At 52.9% G+C, this 18,986-nt stretch overlaps 1 protein-coding gene across 1 annotated transcript; it reads left to right on the top strand.

Moving 5' to 3' along the window:
• The first annotated feature begins 267 nt into the window (after nucleotides 1-267).
• On the top strand, nucleotides 268-13,720 carry MAP1S (microtubule associated protein 1S). Its single transcript, XM_063110673.1, has 7 exons — nucleotides 268-389; nucleotides 1,699-1,800; nucleotides 3,161-3,243; nucleotides 4,332-4,472; nucleotides 5,143-7,516; nucleotides 12,387-12,622; nucleotides 13,454-13,720. The coding sequence occupies exons 1-7, from the start codon at nucleotides 275-277 to the stop codon at nucleotides 13,607-13,609; spliced, it is 3,207 nt and encodes a 1,068-aa protein (XP_062966743.1). The 5' UTR covers nucleotides 268-274; the 3' UTR covers nucleotides 13,610-13,720.
• Nucleotides 13,721-18,986: the final 5,266 nt, after the last annotated feature.

Below are 18,986 nucleotides of genomic sequence, written 5' to 3'. Positions count from 1 at the left end.
TGACGGACACGTGGCAGGCGTGCGGCCAAAGCTCGTTAAGTGAATGAATGAATGAGACCTAGGTGTCCACCAACCGCTCAGGGCGGGGTCTTCGGCCCTTCCGGGGCGGCTCCTTTAGGGGGAGTGGCAGCAGGGGAGAGGCCAGGGGGCGGGGCCTTCGGGGCGCGTGGTCGGAGCGTCGGGGCGGGGTCAGCGGGCGCGCGGTCGGAGCGTCGGGGCGGGGCCAGGGGCGGGCCGACGGGGCGCGCGCTCGGAGGGTCTGGGAGGTGCGAAGATGGCGGCGGCTGGCCCCGGCGCGGCTGAGGCGCCGAGCTCGCTGCTGCTCGTGGTGGGCGGCGAGTGCGGGTGCCCAGGGCTGCTCGCCTACGTCCTGGAGGAGCTCGAACGAGGTCGGGCCGGGCCGGGGACGCGGGAGCCCGGGAGGCGGGCGCGGCCGCGCGTCTCGGCCCATGGGTGGGGGTGGGGAGGTGGAGCTGGGGATGGCGGGCAGGGGTCATCGCGATCCCGGGGGTGAACGGGCCGAGCTCGGTCCTCTCACCGTCAGTCGTACGGCGCGGACAAAGGCCGTGAGCGCCCGCGGAGGAGGCGGCGTCCAGGCCGGGCTGCCTCGCGCCGATCTCGGGTGCAGGGGACTGGGCAGGGGACCCGGGCCCGGGTTCTGGGACCCGCGCTATTGAGCAACGAACAGCTGCGTTTCTCGCCCGACGGGCCCGCCTTAGGGGAAGGGCGGGGTCGCCTAGGATCCCCGGGTCTCAGCAGCCCTGGCGTCTCGGAGCGGGGAGCGGTTATGGGAGAGGCCAGGCCTGCAGCCCCGGGGCTCGCTTTCTGTTGCTGCACGAGGAGCTGCTAATTGGGGTGTGGGCGGGTGCGGCCTGCCCGGGGGACTTGGCACCTAGGGAGGTGAATCATAGGTGCACCTGCAAGGTTCACCTGCAGCCACTTGGCACGGTGGGGCCGGCGGGCGTGGTGCACCAGCACAACCGCGGGTCGGAAGGGCGTCCGTTCCCGTCCCTCGGAATGTCTGGGCCTGCGTTCCGTCGCCTGTAAAATGGGAAGGCAGCACACACGTCCGTTCATGTCCTTGGGGAATGTTACCTGAGCACCTACTGTGTGCCAGGTTTGGGGCCAACCAGGCACAGGGACACGGCGCGAGGATGACAGACAAGCTCAGGCCCGTCCTTTAGAGCTCATCGTCTGGTTGGGGGATAGATCCAAAGTGAGTGAGGAGACGAACAAGTCTTAAGCTTGTATGGTGACAAGAGTGCTCAGATGCGAAGGGCTGAGAGGACAGCTGGTCTTATTACCTGAAGGGTGAGGGACCCTGGGGAAGGGCCACCAGGCAGTGGGAACAGCTGGTGCAGAGGGCCATTGTGGGAGCATGCCTTGCAGAGCAGAGGAGCAGCAAGAAGGGGGAGATGGAGGGTATGAAATGACCATTTGGGAGGTGGGAGCCTTGTTGTGGATGTCCTGAGCCTTGTCTGTAAAATGCTGAGGTGTGTGCTCTGCGTCCCTTCACTTAGCTACAGCCAGATCTACAGGTGTTGGGTGGCTCTTAGTCTTCAGACTGCAGCGAGTGATCAAGGACAAGTCAAGGGGAGGGGGCCAGGGCAGCCTCCACCCACAGGTGCTAGTTACGGAAATATTCTGGAAGCTGGGGGTCCAGCTGAACTCGTATCTCGACGCCCCACTTCCCACCAGGCATCCGGTCCTGGGATGTTGATCCTGGTGTCTATAGCCTGGACGAACAGCTCAAGATCTTTGTGTCCCGACACTCGGCCACCTTCTCCAGCATCGTTAAAGGTAAGACTGGAGTCCCCATGTGCCCCAACTGCTCCCCTTCTGCTTGTTCTTTGGGCAGATAGATGCTCACGGAGTGCCAGTTGGGTGCCACACTTGGGGGGTGGGGCACGGCAGTAAACAACAGCAGTAACAATACAGCCCAGACCTACCAAGTGCTGAGCACAGGTGAGGCCTGACCCAGCGATAATTCCCTTGGTTCTCAACAATCCACAAGACAGGAACTAATGTTTTTGTCCCTGTCTTACAGATAAGGAAACCTTGATGTTTGGGGTTGGGGAAGACTTCTGAAAAGGGGGCTTTTTGGATGAGAAACTGCTGGGGCTGGTGGAGGAAGGATCTCAGTAAAGGCCCAGTATCTGGAAGATGGGGGAGGGAAGTCACTGATCAGGCCCTGGAGGATGAAGCGTGGAACCCCTGCACAGGGCCACGTACACAATGGGCACTCAGTAGATGGGGAACTGACAACAAGTGAGACCAAGGAGGGCCTCACATAGAACGAAGCTCCCAGGAGCTTCTGGGGTGACCTGGGATGAACAGAGCAGCTCCTGGGCAGGGCTTGGGTGTTGCCTGCAGCCACCCTGCCCCGGCTGGTCACCTGCCGGCTGCTGCAGGAGGGGAAGGAAGTGCCCATCCTCTCTCATTGTCCCAGTGGGTCCTGGTGGCTTACTGACCCCTAGTGGAGCAGCAAGGGGGGCTGGAAATTCTGTCTGCTTTGTATGACCTCAGTGGCTACTTCCCTTCTCTATGTGCCTTGGTTTCCTCACCTAAATGGGGCAATATCCATGTGTGATAAGAAGCATGATAAACATAGAGAAGGTTGACCTCTCCAGCCTTGGGGCCTGATGCTCAGTGTTTGAAACACATCTGGGCTCTGGAGTACAGACCAGGGTCAGGAACAGGATCCCAGAAGCAACGCCAGTCCCCTTTCCACCATGCCCTGCCCCTAGCTCGGGCTTCCAGGGTTCAGTCCTGTCTCGGGGCTTTTGCCCATGTTGTACTCTCTTCCTGGACTGCCCTCATTGGTCTCCCTGAGCTCAGGCTCCTCATCTATAACACAGGGGTGCCGATGGCTTCCTCAGCTAGGGGAAGTCAAACTGCAATCCGGCCTGGGGCTGCGAGTCAGTGGTGGTGAGGGCCTTCTTGTTACTGCCGTTTCCATGGTGAGGCCTGCCGGGTTGGGTTGGGGTTTCCTGTTCTGGCCATGTCCTAACCTACAGCTACTGTGTTCCTGTTAATCCCCATATGACTCCTGGGTGGGTTCCCTGAGGACTTGTGCTGCCTGAGGGTCACACAGGGAAGAAGAGTTCGACTCCAGGACAGTCTGACCCAGAGTGAGTGACCCAGCCTGATTCCCCCACAGGCCAGCGGAGCTTGCACCACCGCGGAGACACCCTGGAGACCCTGGTCCTCCTGAACCCCTCAGACAAGTCTCTCTGTGATGAGGTAGGGATCGGTCGACATCCAGGGGGGAGCGGGCTGCTGGAACTGGTGCCGTTCCTGTCCTCATCTCTGTGTCTCCATCTTTTTTTTTTTTTTTTTAAAAAAGATGACCGGTAAGGGGATCCCAACCCTTGACTTGGTGTTGTCAGCACCACGCTCACCCAGTGAGCAAACCGGCCATCCCTATATGGGATCCGAACCCGCAGCCTCGGCGCTCCCAGCGCCACGCTCTCCCGAGTGAGCCACGGGCTCAGCCCCTGTGTCTCCATCTTTACACTGTCCCATTTTGATCTGTTGTGTCCCTGTCTTCATGCTGCCTAAAAGCCTCTCTAGATACCCAGTGCCAGTGCCTCCTGCCCAGGAAGCCCCCATGGCTCCAGCCTGAACTTCTTCCCTCCTCCAGGGTGGGGCAGAAAAAGCTGGAGTCTGGGAGGAGGGAGGTGAGCGTTCCCAGCGCAGGGTGGGGCCCGGGCAGGCAGGGCCCAACAGATGCTTGTGTCCTTTGAGGTCCCTCCAGCTGGGCCCGTAGTTGTCTGAATTGACTTATTAATACTCTTGGCTTGTGGACTCTGCACCCTTCTCCTAATTATACATTAGATAGATGAACAAGATAGAGCCCTGGGGCAGCCCACTAGAGACCCTCTTACAGGTTGATTCCTTTAATCAAAAATGTTTCCTTTTGGGCTGGCCAGTTAGCTCAGTTGGTCAGAGTGTGGTGTTATAATACCAAGGTCAAGGGTTCAGATCCCCCTACCAGCCAGCTGCCAAAAAAAAAAGTTCCTTTTTGCTCCCTCAAGGGACTCTCACTCTGGAGGAGATAGAGCCAGACACAGATACCCCCAGCCCTGTGGTGTCAGGGCTGGGCCAGAGAGAGAGGTTGGCTTGAGAGAGCCTCAGGAGGAAGGGCGTTGGAGCTGGGCTTTGTAGGATAAGCAGGAGTTTGCCAGGGGGCAGGAGGCCCAAGGCTGCCCTCCAGGCATCTAGTTGAGCACTGGCTAGGCATGGGGTGGAGAGGGGGTTGGCCTCAAGGTGAGGTGCTGGCTGCATCACTGCACAGAACAGGACCTTTAATGCCTTCCCCTTTGCCCCAGCTCCGGAACCTTCTACTGGACCCCGCCCCTCACAAGCTGCTGGTGCTGGCTGGGCCCTGCCTGGAGGAGACAGGCGAGCTGCTGCTCCAGACAGGGGGCTTCTCACCCCACCACTTCCTCCAGGTCCTGGGGGACAAAGAGGTAAGCTGCCCCCTTGTCATCATCCCCTCTCCGAGCCCATTGGGATACATGGCCCCAGCGACCTGCTGTCCTCCCTGACCCTGTCTCCCCTTCCTCTGTAGGATGGCAGTGGAGACACATGTGCCTCCTGCTTGTCAGGGGTCAGTCCCATCATCCATGAAAGGGTGTGGTGGGAGACTGGGCCTGTAGGTCAGTAGATGTCCCAGAGGCCTGATGTGGTGCCCCAGGTTCTGGGTCCCAGCAGGGATGGAGCCAAACAGGGTTCTTTCCAGAGCCCTCCGTCTGGGTAGGGCAAACAGGCAGAGACTCTGGCAAAACCTTTTCCATGTTGTTGTGAGTAACGTAAAGATGGTGAGGGACACTACGGTAGACAAAAGTGGGGGCATGGAGGGTCTCCTGGGAGGGGGCTGTGCTCCAGAAGGTGAGAACAGCAGGTGCAAAGGCCCTGGGGCAGAGAGGTATTTGCCGGGAGGGAAAGAAAGGCAGGAAGTGAGGCCAGACTGTGGGGCCTTGTGACCCTGAGGAGGGCTGAGTTTTGTACTGATGAGGAGCAGGCAAGGGATCCTCCCAGCCCCAGGAGGCAGGATTGGGGTGTCCTCACCAAGTTTTCCCAGGGGGCTGGGTGTTGTCTGGCTGTAGGTACCCCATTACCACACCCCCCTCTCTGCAGATCCAGGATATTCTGGCCTCCACACCCCCACCTGCAGAGTCGCCCACACTCACCATCACCTGTCCGACCTTCGGTGGCTGGGCCCAGCTGGCACCTGACGTGCCTGGCCTACAGGGTGTTCTCCGGTTGCGGCTGCGGCTGAACCCGCCAGCACGGCTGCCAGCCTCCGAGGGCCTGCGTGAGTTCCTGGAGTATGTGGCTGAGTCTCTGGAGCCACCGTCCCCCTTCGAGCTGCTGGAGCCTCCATCATCCGGGGGCTTCCTCAGGCTCGCCCGGCCCTGCTGCTACATCTTCCCCGGGGGTCTCGGGGATGCTGCCTTCTTTGCTGTCAATGGCTTCACTGTGCTGGTCAACGGTGGCTCGAACCCCAAGTCAAGCTTCTGGAAGCTGGTGCGGCACCTGGATCGGGTGGACGCCATGCTGGTGACCCACGCAGGCGCTGACAGCCTTCCAGGCTTGAACAGCCTGCTGCGACGTAAGCTGGCAGAGCGCCACGAGGTGGCCACCAGTGGGGGCTCCTGGGACGACAGGCTGCGCAGGCTTACCTCCCCCAACCTGGGGGTCGTGTTCCTCAATGCCCGCAAGGCCACGTCACGGCTGGTACGTGGCGAGGATGAGGCGGAGCTGGCACTGAACCTGCTGGCCCAGCTGGGCATCACACCCCTGCCCCTGAGCCGTGGGCCACTGCCGGCCAAGCCCACGGTGCTCTTCGAGAAGATGGGCGTGGGCCGGCTGGATATGTATGTGCTGCACCCGCCCTCGGCCAACGCCGACTGCACACTGGCCTCCGTGTGTGCTTTGCTGGTGTGGCACCCTGCAGGCCCCTCTGAGAAGGTGGTGCGTGTGTTGTTCCCCGGCTGCACACCACCGGCCCGCCTCCTGGACGGCTTGGTCCGCCTGCAACATTTGGGGTTCCTGCAGGAGCCCGTGGTGACACCCCAGGACCTAGAGGGGCCACGGCGAGCAGAGAGCAAAGACAGCCTGGGCTCCCAGGACAGCTCAAAGAGAGAGGGCCGGACGGCAGTGCCCGCCAGGCCTGCCCAGGAGCGCCCTGGGGTGGCCCACAAGGAGCCAGCTCGGGCTGAGGCTCCACGCAGGGCTGAGAAGGAAGCCAGGTCCCTCCGAGAGGTGAAGAAGGACACCAAGCCAAGTGCACCCCGGACCCAGCCCCGGGAAGTGCGCCGGACAGCCTCTGCTGTGCCCAACCTCAAGAAGGCGGGCACCCAGGTGGCCCCCAAGGCCCGCAGAGTGCCCACCACACCCCATCTGGGCACTCAACCAGTGGAGAATGGGCCCCGCAGTCCCCCCAGCTTCCGATGTGGACAGGCCAGCCCCCCCACGGCGGCCTGCAGCTCCCCAGCCTCCCAGCTGGTGGCTACACCCAGCCTGGACAGCAGCCTGGAGCTGGGGCTGAGCCTGGCCAGTCATGAGGGTGGCCGCTTGGAGGAGAAGACGCTGGAGCTGCTGTCGGCTGCCAGCAGCCCCCGGCCACACACGCCCTCGCCCACCGAGCCCCACTGGAGCCCCACTGAGGGCAGCGGGCAGCTGTCGCTGAGTTCACTACGGGGTGGGGAGGCTGGGCCTGACGCGTCACCAACGGTGACCACACCCACGGTGACCACGCCTTCATTGCCCGCTGAGGTGGGTTCTCCGCACTCCACAGAGGTTGATGAGTCCCTGTCTGTGTCCTTTGAGCAGGTGCTGCCACCACCTACCACCTCAAGTGAGGCTGGGCTGAGTCTCCCGCTTCGAGGCCCCCGGGCACGGCGCTCAGCCTCCCCACATGACGTGGACCTGTGCCTGGTGTCGCCCTGTGAGTTTGAACACCGCAAGGTTGTGCCCACAGCGCCAGCACCTGCATCCCCTGGCAGCTCCAATGACAGCAGCGCCCGGTCCCAGGAACGGGCAGGTGGGCCAGGGGCTGAGGAGACGCCACCCACATCTGTCAGTGAGTCTTTGCCCACCCTGTCTGACTCGGACCCACTGCCCGCTGCCCCCGGTGCCATGGACTCAGACGATGACACAAATGGCTTTGGGGTCCCTTGCCACGACCCTCTGCCAGACCCCCTCAAGGTGCCCCCCCCACTGCCTGACCCACCCAGTATCTGCATGGTGGACCCTGAGATGCTGCCCCCCAAGTCAGCCCGGCAGACAGAGAGTGTCAGTCGCACCCGGAAGCCCCCGGCCCGCCCCAGCTCCGCCACTGCCACCTCCAAAGCCGCTCCGGTAGCTGCTGCCAAAACCAAGGGGCTTGCCAGCAGAGACCGGGCCACCCGGCCACTCAGTGCCCGGAGCGAGCCCAGTGACAAGGGAGGCCGGGTGCCCCTGTCCAGAAAGCCCTCAGTACCCAAGGCTGCCATTCGAGGTCCGTCTGGTGAGTACCTGGGGCTGGAGCCCTGTGCTGGGTTACCAGCTGCCTAGGCTAGAGAGAATGTGGCTCACGTCCTCCTGTCCCCACTAGCCACTTGCCGTGTGACCTTAGCCATGCTTGTCTTCCTCTCTGGGGCTCAGTTTCTCCTGTAAAATAGAATTCTTGGCCTCACTGTGGAGGCCCTTTTCATGGCAAAGCCTGAGCAGCACTGTCAATGGAAACAATGGGTTTTCTAGTAGCTGTGAGAAATACAAAGAAACAGGTAGCATTTTAGTGTATTTTATTTAACCCATAGTGGCAGGGTTACCAGGAGCACCCTTGGGTGTGCTGGATTGGCTGGGAGGATTCAGGCAAAAGTGGATCACAGCAAAAGGAAAAGGAGCATAGGGTGAAGCCCAGGGAAACCAGGCACAGGCTTCCAGAATTTTCTGCCAGTGGAGTCACATACCATGTACTTCATTTCCCCAGCGAGTTATGAGAACACAGACAACGTGACTATCATGGAAGCTTGTTAGAGACTCGGCGCCCAGGCTTTTTGCTGGGGCCGGTCACGTAGGCGCCCTCTGCCCATCATGTCCTCCCCAGAAAGAGGGGCGCAGGTGGCCAGTTCAAACCACCTTGTATAAACGGTCTAGGCCCAGGGAGTCCCTCTTCTCCATTAGGAAATAGTAGGAATCCTTCTGAGTCCCACATTGCCAGATGTCAGCTGCGGGCCAGCCTTGTTAGCAGACCCCATCAAGAACAGTGTGTCTGGCCTGCTGTGCTTTTTTTTTTGCCCTCCAGTTTTTAAAAATTGTGATAAAATACACGTGCAGTTTACCGTCTTCACCATTTTTAAGTGTGCAGTTCAGCAGCATTAAGTACATTCATAGTGTTCTGCAGGTGTCATCACCATCCTTCTCCATAACTCTTCCGGCAAAACAGAAACTCTGTCCCCATTAAACGCTTACTCCCCATCCCCCGCCCCTAGCCCCTGGCACCCACCATTCTGCTTTCTGTTTCTATGAATGTGACTCCTCTAGGGACCTCACATAACTGGAATCATCCATATTTATTTATCTTTCTGTGACTGGCTGCTTTCGCTTGGCACAATGTCCTTGAGGTTTGTCTGTGTTGTAGCACGTGTCAGAATTTCCTTTTTAAGGCTCAATAATATTCCATTGTATGGATCTCTACTGCATTGTATCCATTCATCCCTTAGTGGACACTTGGGTTGCTTCCATCTTTTAGCTATTCTGAATAATGCAGCTATGAACATGGGTGTACAAATGTCTCTTCAGGACCCTGATTCAATTATTTTGGGTATATACCCAGAAGTGGAGTTGCCAGATCATATAGTAAATTCAGTGCTTAATTTTTTGATGAATTGTTATACTGTTTTTCTGTTGTTGCCTGTGGTTTGGTGTCATAGCCAAGAAATCACTGCTGAATCCAGTGTTGGGAAGTTTTTGCCCTGTTTTCTTTCAAGAGTTTTATAGTTTTAGGTCTTAAATTTAGGTCTCTGATCTATTTGGAGTTAATTTTTTGATTGGTGTGAGGTAGGGGTAAGGGTCCAGCTTCATTATTTTGCATGTGGATGTCCAGTTTTCCCAGCACCATTTGTTGAAGAGACTGTCCTTTCCCCATTGAATTGTCTTCGTGTCCTTGTGGAATCATTTGACCATATATGTGAAGATTTCTTTCTGGGCTTTCTATTCTATTCCATTGGTTTGTATGTCTGTCTTTATGCCAGTACCACACTGGTTTTTTGTTTGTTTGTTTTTTCTTTTGTAGTACCATGCTGTTTTGATTACTGTAGCTTTGTAGTAAGTTTTGAAACTAGGAAGTGTGAGTCCTCCAACTCTGTTCTTTTATTTCAAGATTGTTTCAGCTGTTTGAGGTATGCTGAGATTCCATATGAATTTTAGGATGGATTTTTTTTTAATCTGCAAAAAAAGGTCAGTGGGACTTTGATAGGGATTGAATTGAATCTACATATTGCTTTGGGGAATGTTGACATCTTCATATTAAGTCTTCCAATTCATGAACATGGCTGTCTTCCCATTTGTTTACATCTCCTTCAATTTCTTTCAGAGTGTTTTGTAGTTTTCATTATACAAGTCTTTCCCCTCCTTGGTTAGGTTAATTTCTAAGTATTTTATTTGTTTTGATGCTGTCGTAAATGGAATTCTTTTCTTTATTTCCTTTTTAGATTGTTCATTGTTAGTGTATGTAGATGCAATTGATTTTTGTGTGTTGATTTTGTATCTTGATATTTTGATGAATTTATAAATTCTAATGGTATTTTATTGTGCAATCTCTAGAATTTTCTACATGTAAGATCATATCATCTACAGACAGAACTTTACTTCTTCCTTTCCAATTTGGATACCTTTCCTGAGCCTGCACCTTTCCCTGCACATGCACAGTGTCTTTCTTTTTACTTTTTTTTGGTGGCTGGCCAGTTCAGGGATCCAAACCCATGACCTTGAATTATAAGGCTGCGCTCTAACCAGCTGAGCAACTGGCCAGCCCCATGGTGACTTTCTAAATTTCCCCATATATGTAATGGCTTTTGAATGTCCTAATCCTTAAATACATGACTCCAAAAAGGGGAAGAAGAAAATTGAAGAGGAGATTTAAAAAAGAAGGAAAAAAGCATCAGCTCTTTAAATCACATGGAAGTGGCCTTATGGGGAGAGGCTCCCAGTACAGTCGTTTTCTACATGGAGAGATGGCTTTCTGCTGCTTCCCATTCCACCATATTTCCAGAATCCTCTTGCCATGTTCTCTTTTCTGCACACCATTATACCAAAACAATATTTCAACATGTAATTGATACAAAAAATGATTAGATATTTTCCATTATCTTTTCCACACTAAGTCTTGGGAATCCAGCATGTTTTACACTCACAGCTCAGCTCACAGTTGCCACATTCCTGGTGCTCAGTATCCATGTGTGACCAATGGCAACCAGGTTGGTCCCCACAGGTCTAGGATGATCAGGGTAGGGCTGGTGATAAAATAATGACAACAGTGACAGTAACGACAACTGTGGTGTATTAGTCCATTTTGTGTTGCTTATAACAAAATACCTGGATCTGGGTGATGTATAAAGAAAAACGACATTTATTGCTTACAGTTTCTGGGGCTGGGAAGTCCAAGGTCCACCTGGTGGTGGCAACAGTGACCCAGGGGTCTCACATTGCAAGATGGTGGAAGCAGAGAAAGAGAAAGACAGAGTCTCCTCTTCCAAAGCCCTCAGAACCACACCCCTAGCCACCATTTTTAATCCATTCACTACTGCATGGTCCTACAATCCAATCACCTTTTTAAGGCTCCAGCTTTCAGTTACCATAATAGGATCTCCCACCCTCTCATCAGTCACAGTGGGGGCTAAGTTTCTAACACATAAAACTTGGGGGACACAATTCAAGCTTCAGTGAGTTTTGGGGGGACATAATTCAATCCACTACATGTGGTGTGTGATTGTTGAGCACTCATCCTGAGCCAGGCCCTCTCCCAGGTGCCCAGGGTGTCCCTGTCTGGGAGCTGACAGGCATCTCTGACTTCTCTCCCCACAAGTGTATCCCCAGCTCCTGGTCACCACCTCTGGTCTTTCTTGTGCAGATTCTAAGGGAGGTACCTGATGCCCCCTGTGACCTATGTCAGGTCAGGGGTTCCTAGCACAGTGGCACGGAGAAGGTGGCTACCCAAGGCCCATGGGCAAGGCTGGCACCCAGAGGCTGGTGATTATTGGAGGCCCTATCTGCCAGGGCTTTTGGCCTCTCTCCAGAGGCCACAGTCTCAGTCACTCAGGATTCCCTGTACAAACTGCCTCAGATAAACCCACCCTTTACACCAGAGTCAGCTAGAGATTAAGTGTTTTCAGCTTCACAGGCCACACGGTCTCTGTCGCAGCTACTCAACCAGTCCGTGGTAGCTCAATACGTAACCAAATGGGTATTCCAGCAAAGCGTTATAAAAGCAGGGGGTTGCTGGATTTGGCCCTCGGGCCATGGTTTACTGGCCTCTGCTCTGTCTCCTTGCCCCTGCCCCATGTCACAGACAGCCCCTCCTGTCTCCCTCGTGTTGACCACAGCCACGATGGCCTTCTCTTCCTGAGACTCCACTTGGGATCCTTGCCATCGCGTCCCGAGTGACAAGACTCAGGGAAGGGATGCTGCTTGCCCAGTGTTGGAGGTTTCATTCATCCTGCTAATGCCCCAGCCCCGCTCTGGGCCCACACCCTGAGCTGGGAGACTTCCTGTGCCCAGCACCCAGCTGTGTCCTTTCAGTCAGTTGATCATCAGTTCTCTCGCCCAGGACCAGTGGCCTTGTCCCCTTTGGTACTGACCTCAGGTCCAGGGACTAGGCCCAGAGAGCAAAGCTGCTTTGTCTCCATGTAGCCCACCCCGTCCTGGGTCCCCTCACAAGTCCCTGGTTCTCCCTATTGCCCTCAGGGGCAGGGGTTTTTCTTTATCTTGGTCACTGCCATATCCTCAGGGCCTGGTACCCAGGAGGTCTTCATACACACCTCCTGAGTGAGTGAAGGGATGGATGTTGCAGAAACAGCAGAATGTTCCAGGCACTGGCTGCGGGGCTCAAGCTCTATAACCCCCTCTTCTAGGAAGCTCTCCCTGCTTGTCCCCTCCCTCCCTCTGACCCTGGGATGTCTATATCCAGGGACTAGCCAGGGATGACTCACCTCAAGGTCATCCTCAGGCTCCTGACATGGGGGTGGGGTGGGGGAGGGGGACTGGTGGTTTTTGCAGAATGAGTAAAGATTTACCGGAGTAATTGCCGCCACAAGGGAGGGCTCGTCGGAGGAGGGAATTGCTCAGGTCCAGGTGAGCCAGGAGCTCACCACTGACCCCATCACTCCTGCCTGCAGGGTCAGCTGGCAGCCGGCCAGGTGGCTCAGCCACCCCACCCAGCTCCCCTGTCTACCTGGACCTGGCCTACCTGCCCAGCGGGAGCAGTGCCCGCCTGGTGGACAAGGAGTTCTTCCAGAGAGTGCGCGCGCTCTGCTACGTCATCAGCAGCCAGGACCAGCGCAGGGAAGAGAGCATGCGGGCCATCCTGGACGCGCTGCTGGCCAGCAAGCAGCAGTGGGACCGCGACCTCCAGGTGCGTGCCGCCCTGGGGCCTCTGTCTGATGACAGTAAACGAGATGGGCCCGGCCTTGTGTGGTGTGCTCTGGTGAGGTGGGTGAGACTGAGAGGGACAGCTGCATGCCCAATGCTGCACCCAGGGGTTGCACCCAGCTCAGCCTCCAGTTGACTCAGGTCACCTTCCTGGCTGGGTCTGCAGGAAACCGAGGGGAAAGATGCAGGGCCAGGGTGATTTTATCCCCTCCCCTGACACACTGTCCCTTAGCCACTCTGTTGTGAGGATTGGCTAGGATGGAGTAGGTGGGCCGTGCAGTGTCCATGCAGCTGAGAACTCACCCCTGAGAGCTGGGGTCATCCCCAAAGCTGTATGAAGCCATGAGGTTGAAACCAAGACTTGAAGGATGAGGCGAGTGTCAGGACGGGGGACCATGTCACACTGTATCTGAGCGTGCAGCCCCTGCACTCACGCAGCTTCTAGTCCATCTCGGAAGAAGTTGGAGGGCATTGCCCAGGCAAAGGCTCAGAAGTGGGTCCAAGGTTGGTGTGTCCAAGGAGTGGGAAGGAGGCTGGAGCGAGCGAAGGGGGCGGTCAGCAGGGGAGCACAATGCACAGCCTGGTCAGGGATTCCTGAGTGTCAGAGTGTTCTAAGAAGGTCCTTTGGGCACTGTGGGGCAGAGGAGGGACTTCAGGGGATGGGCTGGCCACCAGCTGCAGACATCCAGGCAGAGCAAACCAGGTGAGAAAAGCAGCCAGACAGGCCTTGAATGCCAGGAAAGGAAGGAGTGTGCGGCTGGGCCAGGAGGGCAGAGGGTGCCCCTCACTGCTGGTCCATCTGTCCCGCCCACAGGTGACCCTGATCCCTACCTTTGACTCGGCGGCAATGCACAAGTGGTATGAGGAGACGCACGGCCGGCACCAGGCACTGGGCATCACGGTGCTGGGCAGCAACAGCATGGTGTCCATGCAGGACGAGGCCTTCCCCGCCTGCAAGGTGGAGTTCTAGCCCTGCTGGCAACACACACACTGCACCCCCCCGACCCTACTGCCGCACACATCCCCTATGGCCTCTGTGCTGACATTCACCCGCCCAACAATAAATCGAGCACTCCACTCAGTTGTGGCCTCTGTTCTTTCAGCCTGCGGGAGACTTGGCATGTGACCCTGGCCCTCGGGGACAGCTTCCGTGGAATCCCCAGTGACCCTGCAGGTTTGGCTTGCTCTGGCCTCTGTGTCGCAGACAGGGAAACAGGCTTGGGGAAAGAGGTGCCTCAGGTTAATGACCATGGCCAGTGGAGCTCACTGCTGACCATGGCCTCCCACCTGACCCAGAACCGTGAGGGGCCTTGAGTTACAAATGGGAAACAGTGCCTAACCCTGTCACACAGCCAGTTGGTTGCCAAGGTGAGATTTGCATCCTGGTGTCTGTGCTCCCAGGCCATGAAACGAGTCAACCTTCTGTCCTCAGACATGATTGATGCTCATTTCAGGAAAGTCACTCTCTACAGAAAGGTTTTTAAAGAGGAATCTGAAACCCAAAGATTATAAAACATCCACTTCCTGCCAAACAAACTCCCCAATCCCTCTCTGCATGTACAGAAACATTTAGATTTAATATTAGAGAAGATGCCATTCCATTCATACTGGGTTGAATGGTAACCCATAAGAAAATGTGTTGAAGCTCTAACCCCCATGCCGGTGAATGTGATCTTATTTTGAAAAGGGTTCTTTGCAGATATAATTAAGTAAGGGATCTCAAGATGAGATCATCTTGAATTATCCAGGTCGGCCCTAAATCCAACGTCAAGTGTCCCTGTAAGAGACCAAAGACAGACACAAGAAAAGAAGGCCATGTGACAGTGGTGGCAGGGATTGGAGTGATGTGGCCACAAGCCAAGGATCACCTGGAGCCACCAGAAGCTAGAAGAGGCAGGAAGGATCCTCCCCTAGAGCCTCCAGACAGAGCCAGCCCAGCCAACACCTTTCAGACTTCTGACCTCCAAAACTGAGAACAAATTTCTGCTTAAAGACACGTGGTTTGTGATCATTTGTTATGGCAGCCACAGTAAACTAACACACCATTGTATGTCCTAAACTGGTCAGCAAACTGCCCTTTTCCCTGAATCACTTTTGCAACTGTGTAAGGTTTTGTGCTGCAGACTTCCTCCTCTAGCTCTATCATTCGGTGTCAGCTGCCATAACAAAATACCACAGAATACACAGAATAAGTGGCTTAAACAACCAGCACTTATTTCTCACAGTTCTGGAGACTGGGAAGTCCAAGATGAAGCTGCTTGCAAGCTTGGGTTCAGGTGAGGGCTCTCCTGGCTTGCAAACGGCCACCTTCTTGCTGTGTACTGTGTCTTTTCCATTAAGGCCACTAATCCCATCACGAGGGCCCTATCCTTATGACCTCATCTAACCCTAATCACCTCCCAAAGGCCCTATCTCCAAATACCATCACATTGGAGGGTTAGAGCTTCAACATATGAATTGGTGGGGACACAAACATTCAGACCCTAACAGTGGGGGTTCAGAGTCATAGGGCCACTGGCAGGCACTAATCTCTACAAGGGATTAGTTACAGAGCATCCAAGTGGGAGCTGGTCTCTGACCATCTTCGTGTGGGATGTTGGGGCTTCACGGCTGCGGGTCAGAAAGAGCAGATAGACTCCAGGGCAGCATCAGCCAGAGGCCATGAGGGAAAATGAATCATGCTGGCCTCCTGCCGGAATCTCAAAGAAGCTAGAGCCCTTTGTCACCGACCTCAATGCATTCTTGGCCCCCACTGGCCCCAGAGTCAGAAAAACCCAAGTAGGGGCCCTAGGGGAGGTGGAGCAGCTTGGGGCCAGAGCTGCAGAGCACCTGTTGGCCCTGAGCCAACTTTCTGGCTGCCACTCACTCGCAGCCACCCTCCACACCTACGCAGTGAAAATTTGTGGGATTGGAGTCCTGGGAGAAGGGGGCCCATCCTAGGACTGGCCAGTCCCCTGGCATTCAGGTAATGGCCCTTTCCCCCTTGTGGCCAGGTAAGGATGGACTTCTGGGGTCATTTATAGCAGATCACCCCGATGTTTCATTCGGGCTAAACTGAGGTGATGGGTGCTGCCTGCTTGTCTGCACTTCCCTTCTTCCACCACTGGGGAGCTTTCCTTCTACTTACTGGTCTTTTTTCTAATTAGCCGATTCAATTTTTTCTCATTGGGTGTTTGTCTTTTTCTCATTCATGCATAATTATCTTTTTAGATGAGGGATAATAAACTTTTATATGGTAAACGTTTTCCAAATATACCTTTCCATTTTGTTTATGGACAATTTTGCTATAAATGTTTTATTTTTATGGTTTTCAAACCACAGTCTTTACTTGTCTCTTTTGTGCTTTAAGATGCCTTTCCTGCAATTGGCACAAATTCTCCCATGTTTTTTCTTCCTGTTTATGATTTCAACTTTTATCTGTCTAGGACTTATGTGGGGATGAAATAGAGTTTGGTAGAGTTTGTCTCACCCTGAAGGGATGCCTGATTGTCCCAGGCCATGTCCAGATTGGCCATGTCCCAGGCCAATGCCCCCCTCTGCCTCAAATAAGGTACCCTGTGTGTGGACGTCTGTTTCCAAATCTCTAATGCATTGCTGAAATTTCTGGCCATGTCTTTGCTGTTTTAATAGGCATAGCTTTGTGTGCCAGTATATTCCCAGACAGGTACTTTCTCTTCCATTGTTTTTTTTTTTAAAGATGACCGGTAAGGGGATCTTAACCTTTGACTTGGTGTTGTCAGCACCACGCTCACCCAGTGAGCTAACCGGCCATCCCTATATGGGATCCGAATCCGTGGCCTTAGTGTTATCAACACCGCACTCACCCAAATGAGCCACGGGCCGGCCCCTCTTTCATTTTTATTTATAAAAGATCTTCATAAATTTCCAGCTATTTGTATATGTTGCTTCCTCTTGGAGTTCTAAAGTCTCCATGGAGGGGGCCCAAACACTGGATAAGAAATGCCATAAACTTTGGCTTCTGACTATACAGTAGACTAGGTTCCCAAGCTGATCCCTCAATAAAAACAACTAAAAGTGCTGGATAAAAACAAGTTAAATCTTTATTAACACATCAGCAAGCCAACCAGGAAATAAGGAACAATAGAGGTGAAAACATCATCACAGGCAGAAGCCCTAGGAAGGGGACAGCTTTGGTGTTAGAAGAGGTGGTTTTGAGGCTGATAAGACCTCGAAGGGTACCGGCTCAACATAATGGTGAACTAAAAATCAGAATAAGTTCTTTTACCCACATGCACACCCCAGGAATGGAAAGGAAACTTGGGTATCTCAGACCTTGCTGTTTGTAGGAGTCGGGGAGTCTCATCCAATGATTCATAAACTCACATGAGTCTGGAACTCCAGCCACATTATCTGGGTGTCTGAAAGTCCTCAAGTGGACAGCATGGTTTAAAGTGGTTCAGAATGTGGTGAGTCTGGACATCTGCTGGAAGAACCTTCAACCCTAGCCTCAAAGAATTCCCCTCGATCACTCTCAGGATATATGAGCCAGCATTGAAAATCCCACAGCAGGAATAACAGCAGCAAAGACTTCCAGTGTTACATCATGAGACCCAGAATTGTTGTGTTTAATCCTGAAATGCGAACAAAGAGACAGACATTTGTAGACGCACAAGTAGAACTAAGAGAAATTTAAAAAGCTAATAACTAAGATTAAAAACACTGGACAGGTTTAACAGTGGACTTGAGAGCACTAAGGAGAAAACTGGTGAACTGGAAGATGGAGCTGGTAAAATTTCCCAAATGTGGGAAGAGAAAAGGGAAGTTAAAAGACAGAGGAGAGAACAGAGACAAAGTCCAAAGGGACAATGGCCGAGAATTTTCCAGAACTGATGAGAGACATCACTTGCATATCCAGAAAGTCAATCAAATCCCAAGCAGGATATATAAAAAGGCACAACCAAGTGAAAATACAGAAAGCCAAAGCCAGCCAGAAAAGCGAGAATGATAGACTGAGACCAACTCCTCAGTCCCCAACATGAAAGTCAGAACACAGTGGAGTGACATCGTTTAGGTACCGGATGAAACTAGCAAACCAGAAATGCTCATCCAGCAAAAGTTTCTTTGGAGGATGAGATGAAATGAAGACAATGGCTGAGGACTTACCACCTGCAGACCCTCACTGAAGGAAATTCTGAGGACATTTTCTCAGGCAGAAAGAAAATGATCTAGGTAGAAGGGCTGACATGCACGAGGAAACAGTGGGCAAAAAAGTAGGAAATATGTGGGTGAACCTAAAGAAACATTACCTCCATTAACGATAATTATAATGCCCAATGCATAAAATGAAAAAGTAAACTAAAATTAAAATAATAAAAATACAGTTATGCATTGCATAACAACATTTTGGTCAATAATAACCCAAATATATGACATGGTCCCATAAAATTATAATACCATATTTTTACTATACTTCTTATATGTTTTGATATGTTTAAATACACAAATACTTACCATTGTGTTACAACTGTCTACAGTACTCAGTACAGTAACACACTGTACAGGCTGTAGCCTAGAAGCCAGAGGCTATGCCGTATAGCCTAGGCTATACCATATAGCCTACTATACCATCTGGGTTTGTGTAAGTACATTGTATGATGTTCACACAATGACGAAATTACCTAATGATACATTTCTCAGAATGAATCCACATTGTTAAACAATGCATGACTGTACATAGAACTTGCCAGCAATTATAATAAATGTAAATGGACAAAAAGCTCCAGTTAAAAGACAAAAGATTGTCAGGGTGTATTTTTTCTTTCTTTCTTTTTTTTAAATCAACATTATGCTCTAACCAAGTGAGCTAACTGGCCAACCTTTTTTTTTTTAAGGGCATATTTTTTAAAATTCAAGTTTTATACTATTTACAAGAAACATCTAAACATAAAGATCCTGGCAAATACTAAAAAAGAACAAAATTAAACTGATATAGCTGTGTTAATAAGGTTATTGCTATAGACTGAATTGTCTCTCCAAAATGAATATGTTGATGCTCTTACTCCCAAGATAACTGTATTTGAAGATAGGGTTTTTAGGAGATAACTAAGGTTAAATGATGTCATAAGGCTGGGGTCTTGGGCTGGCTGGTTAGCTCAGTTGGTTAGAGCATGGTGCTGATAACACCAAGTTCCAGGGTTTGATCCCTGTACAAGCCTGTTGCAAAAAAAAAAATGGGGTCCTAACCCAATAGGATTGGTGACCTTATAAGAAGAGGAAGAGAGAAATCATTTTCTCTCTCCATGAACACACATCATGGAAAAGACCATGTGAGAAGGTGTACTTCTGCAAGCCAGGAAGGCAGACCTCACAAAACCCGATCCTGCTGG

Source organism: Cynocephalus volans, chromosome 10 (genome assembly GCF_027409185.1).
Source record: "Cynocephalus volans isolate mCynVol1 chromosome 10, mCynVol1.pri, whole genome shotgun sequence".
NCBI classification, from domain to species: Eukaryota; Metazoa; Chordata; class Mammalia; order Dermoptera; family Cynocephalidae; genus Cynocephalus; species Cynocephalus volans.
The sequence above is the reverse complement of the archived record's forward strand: the minus strand, read 5'-3'. Positions and strand labels throughout refer to the sequence as shown.

Coding starts and splice junctions, on each gene's coding strand:
- MAP1S (XM_063110673.1), top strand. CDS start 275: ATGGCGGCGGCTGGCCCCGGCGCGGCTGAGGCGCCGAGCTCGCTGCTG. Junction 390..1,698: donor CCTGGAGGAGCTCGAACGAG/GTCGGGCCGGGC, acceptor ACTTCCCACCAG/GCATCCGGTCCTGGGATGTT. Junction 4,473..5,142: donor AGGTCCTGGGGGACAAAGAG/GTAAGCTGCCCC, acceptor CCCTCTCTGCAG/ATCCAGGATATTCTGGCCTC.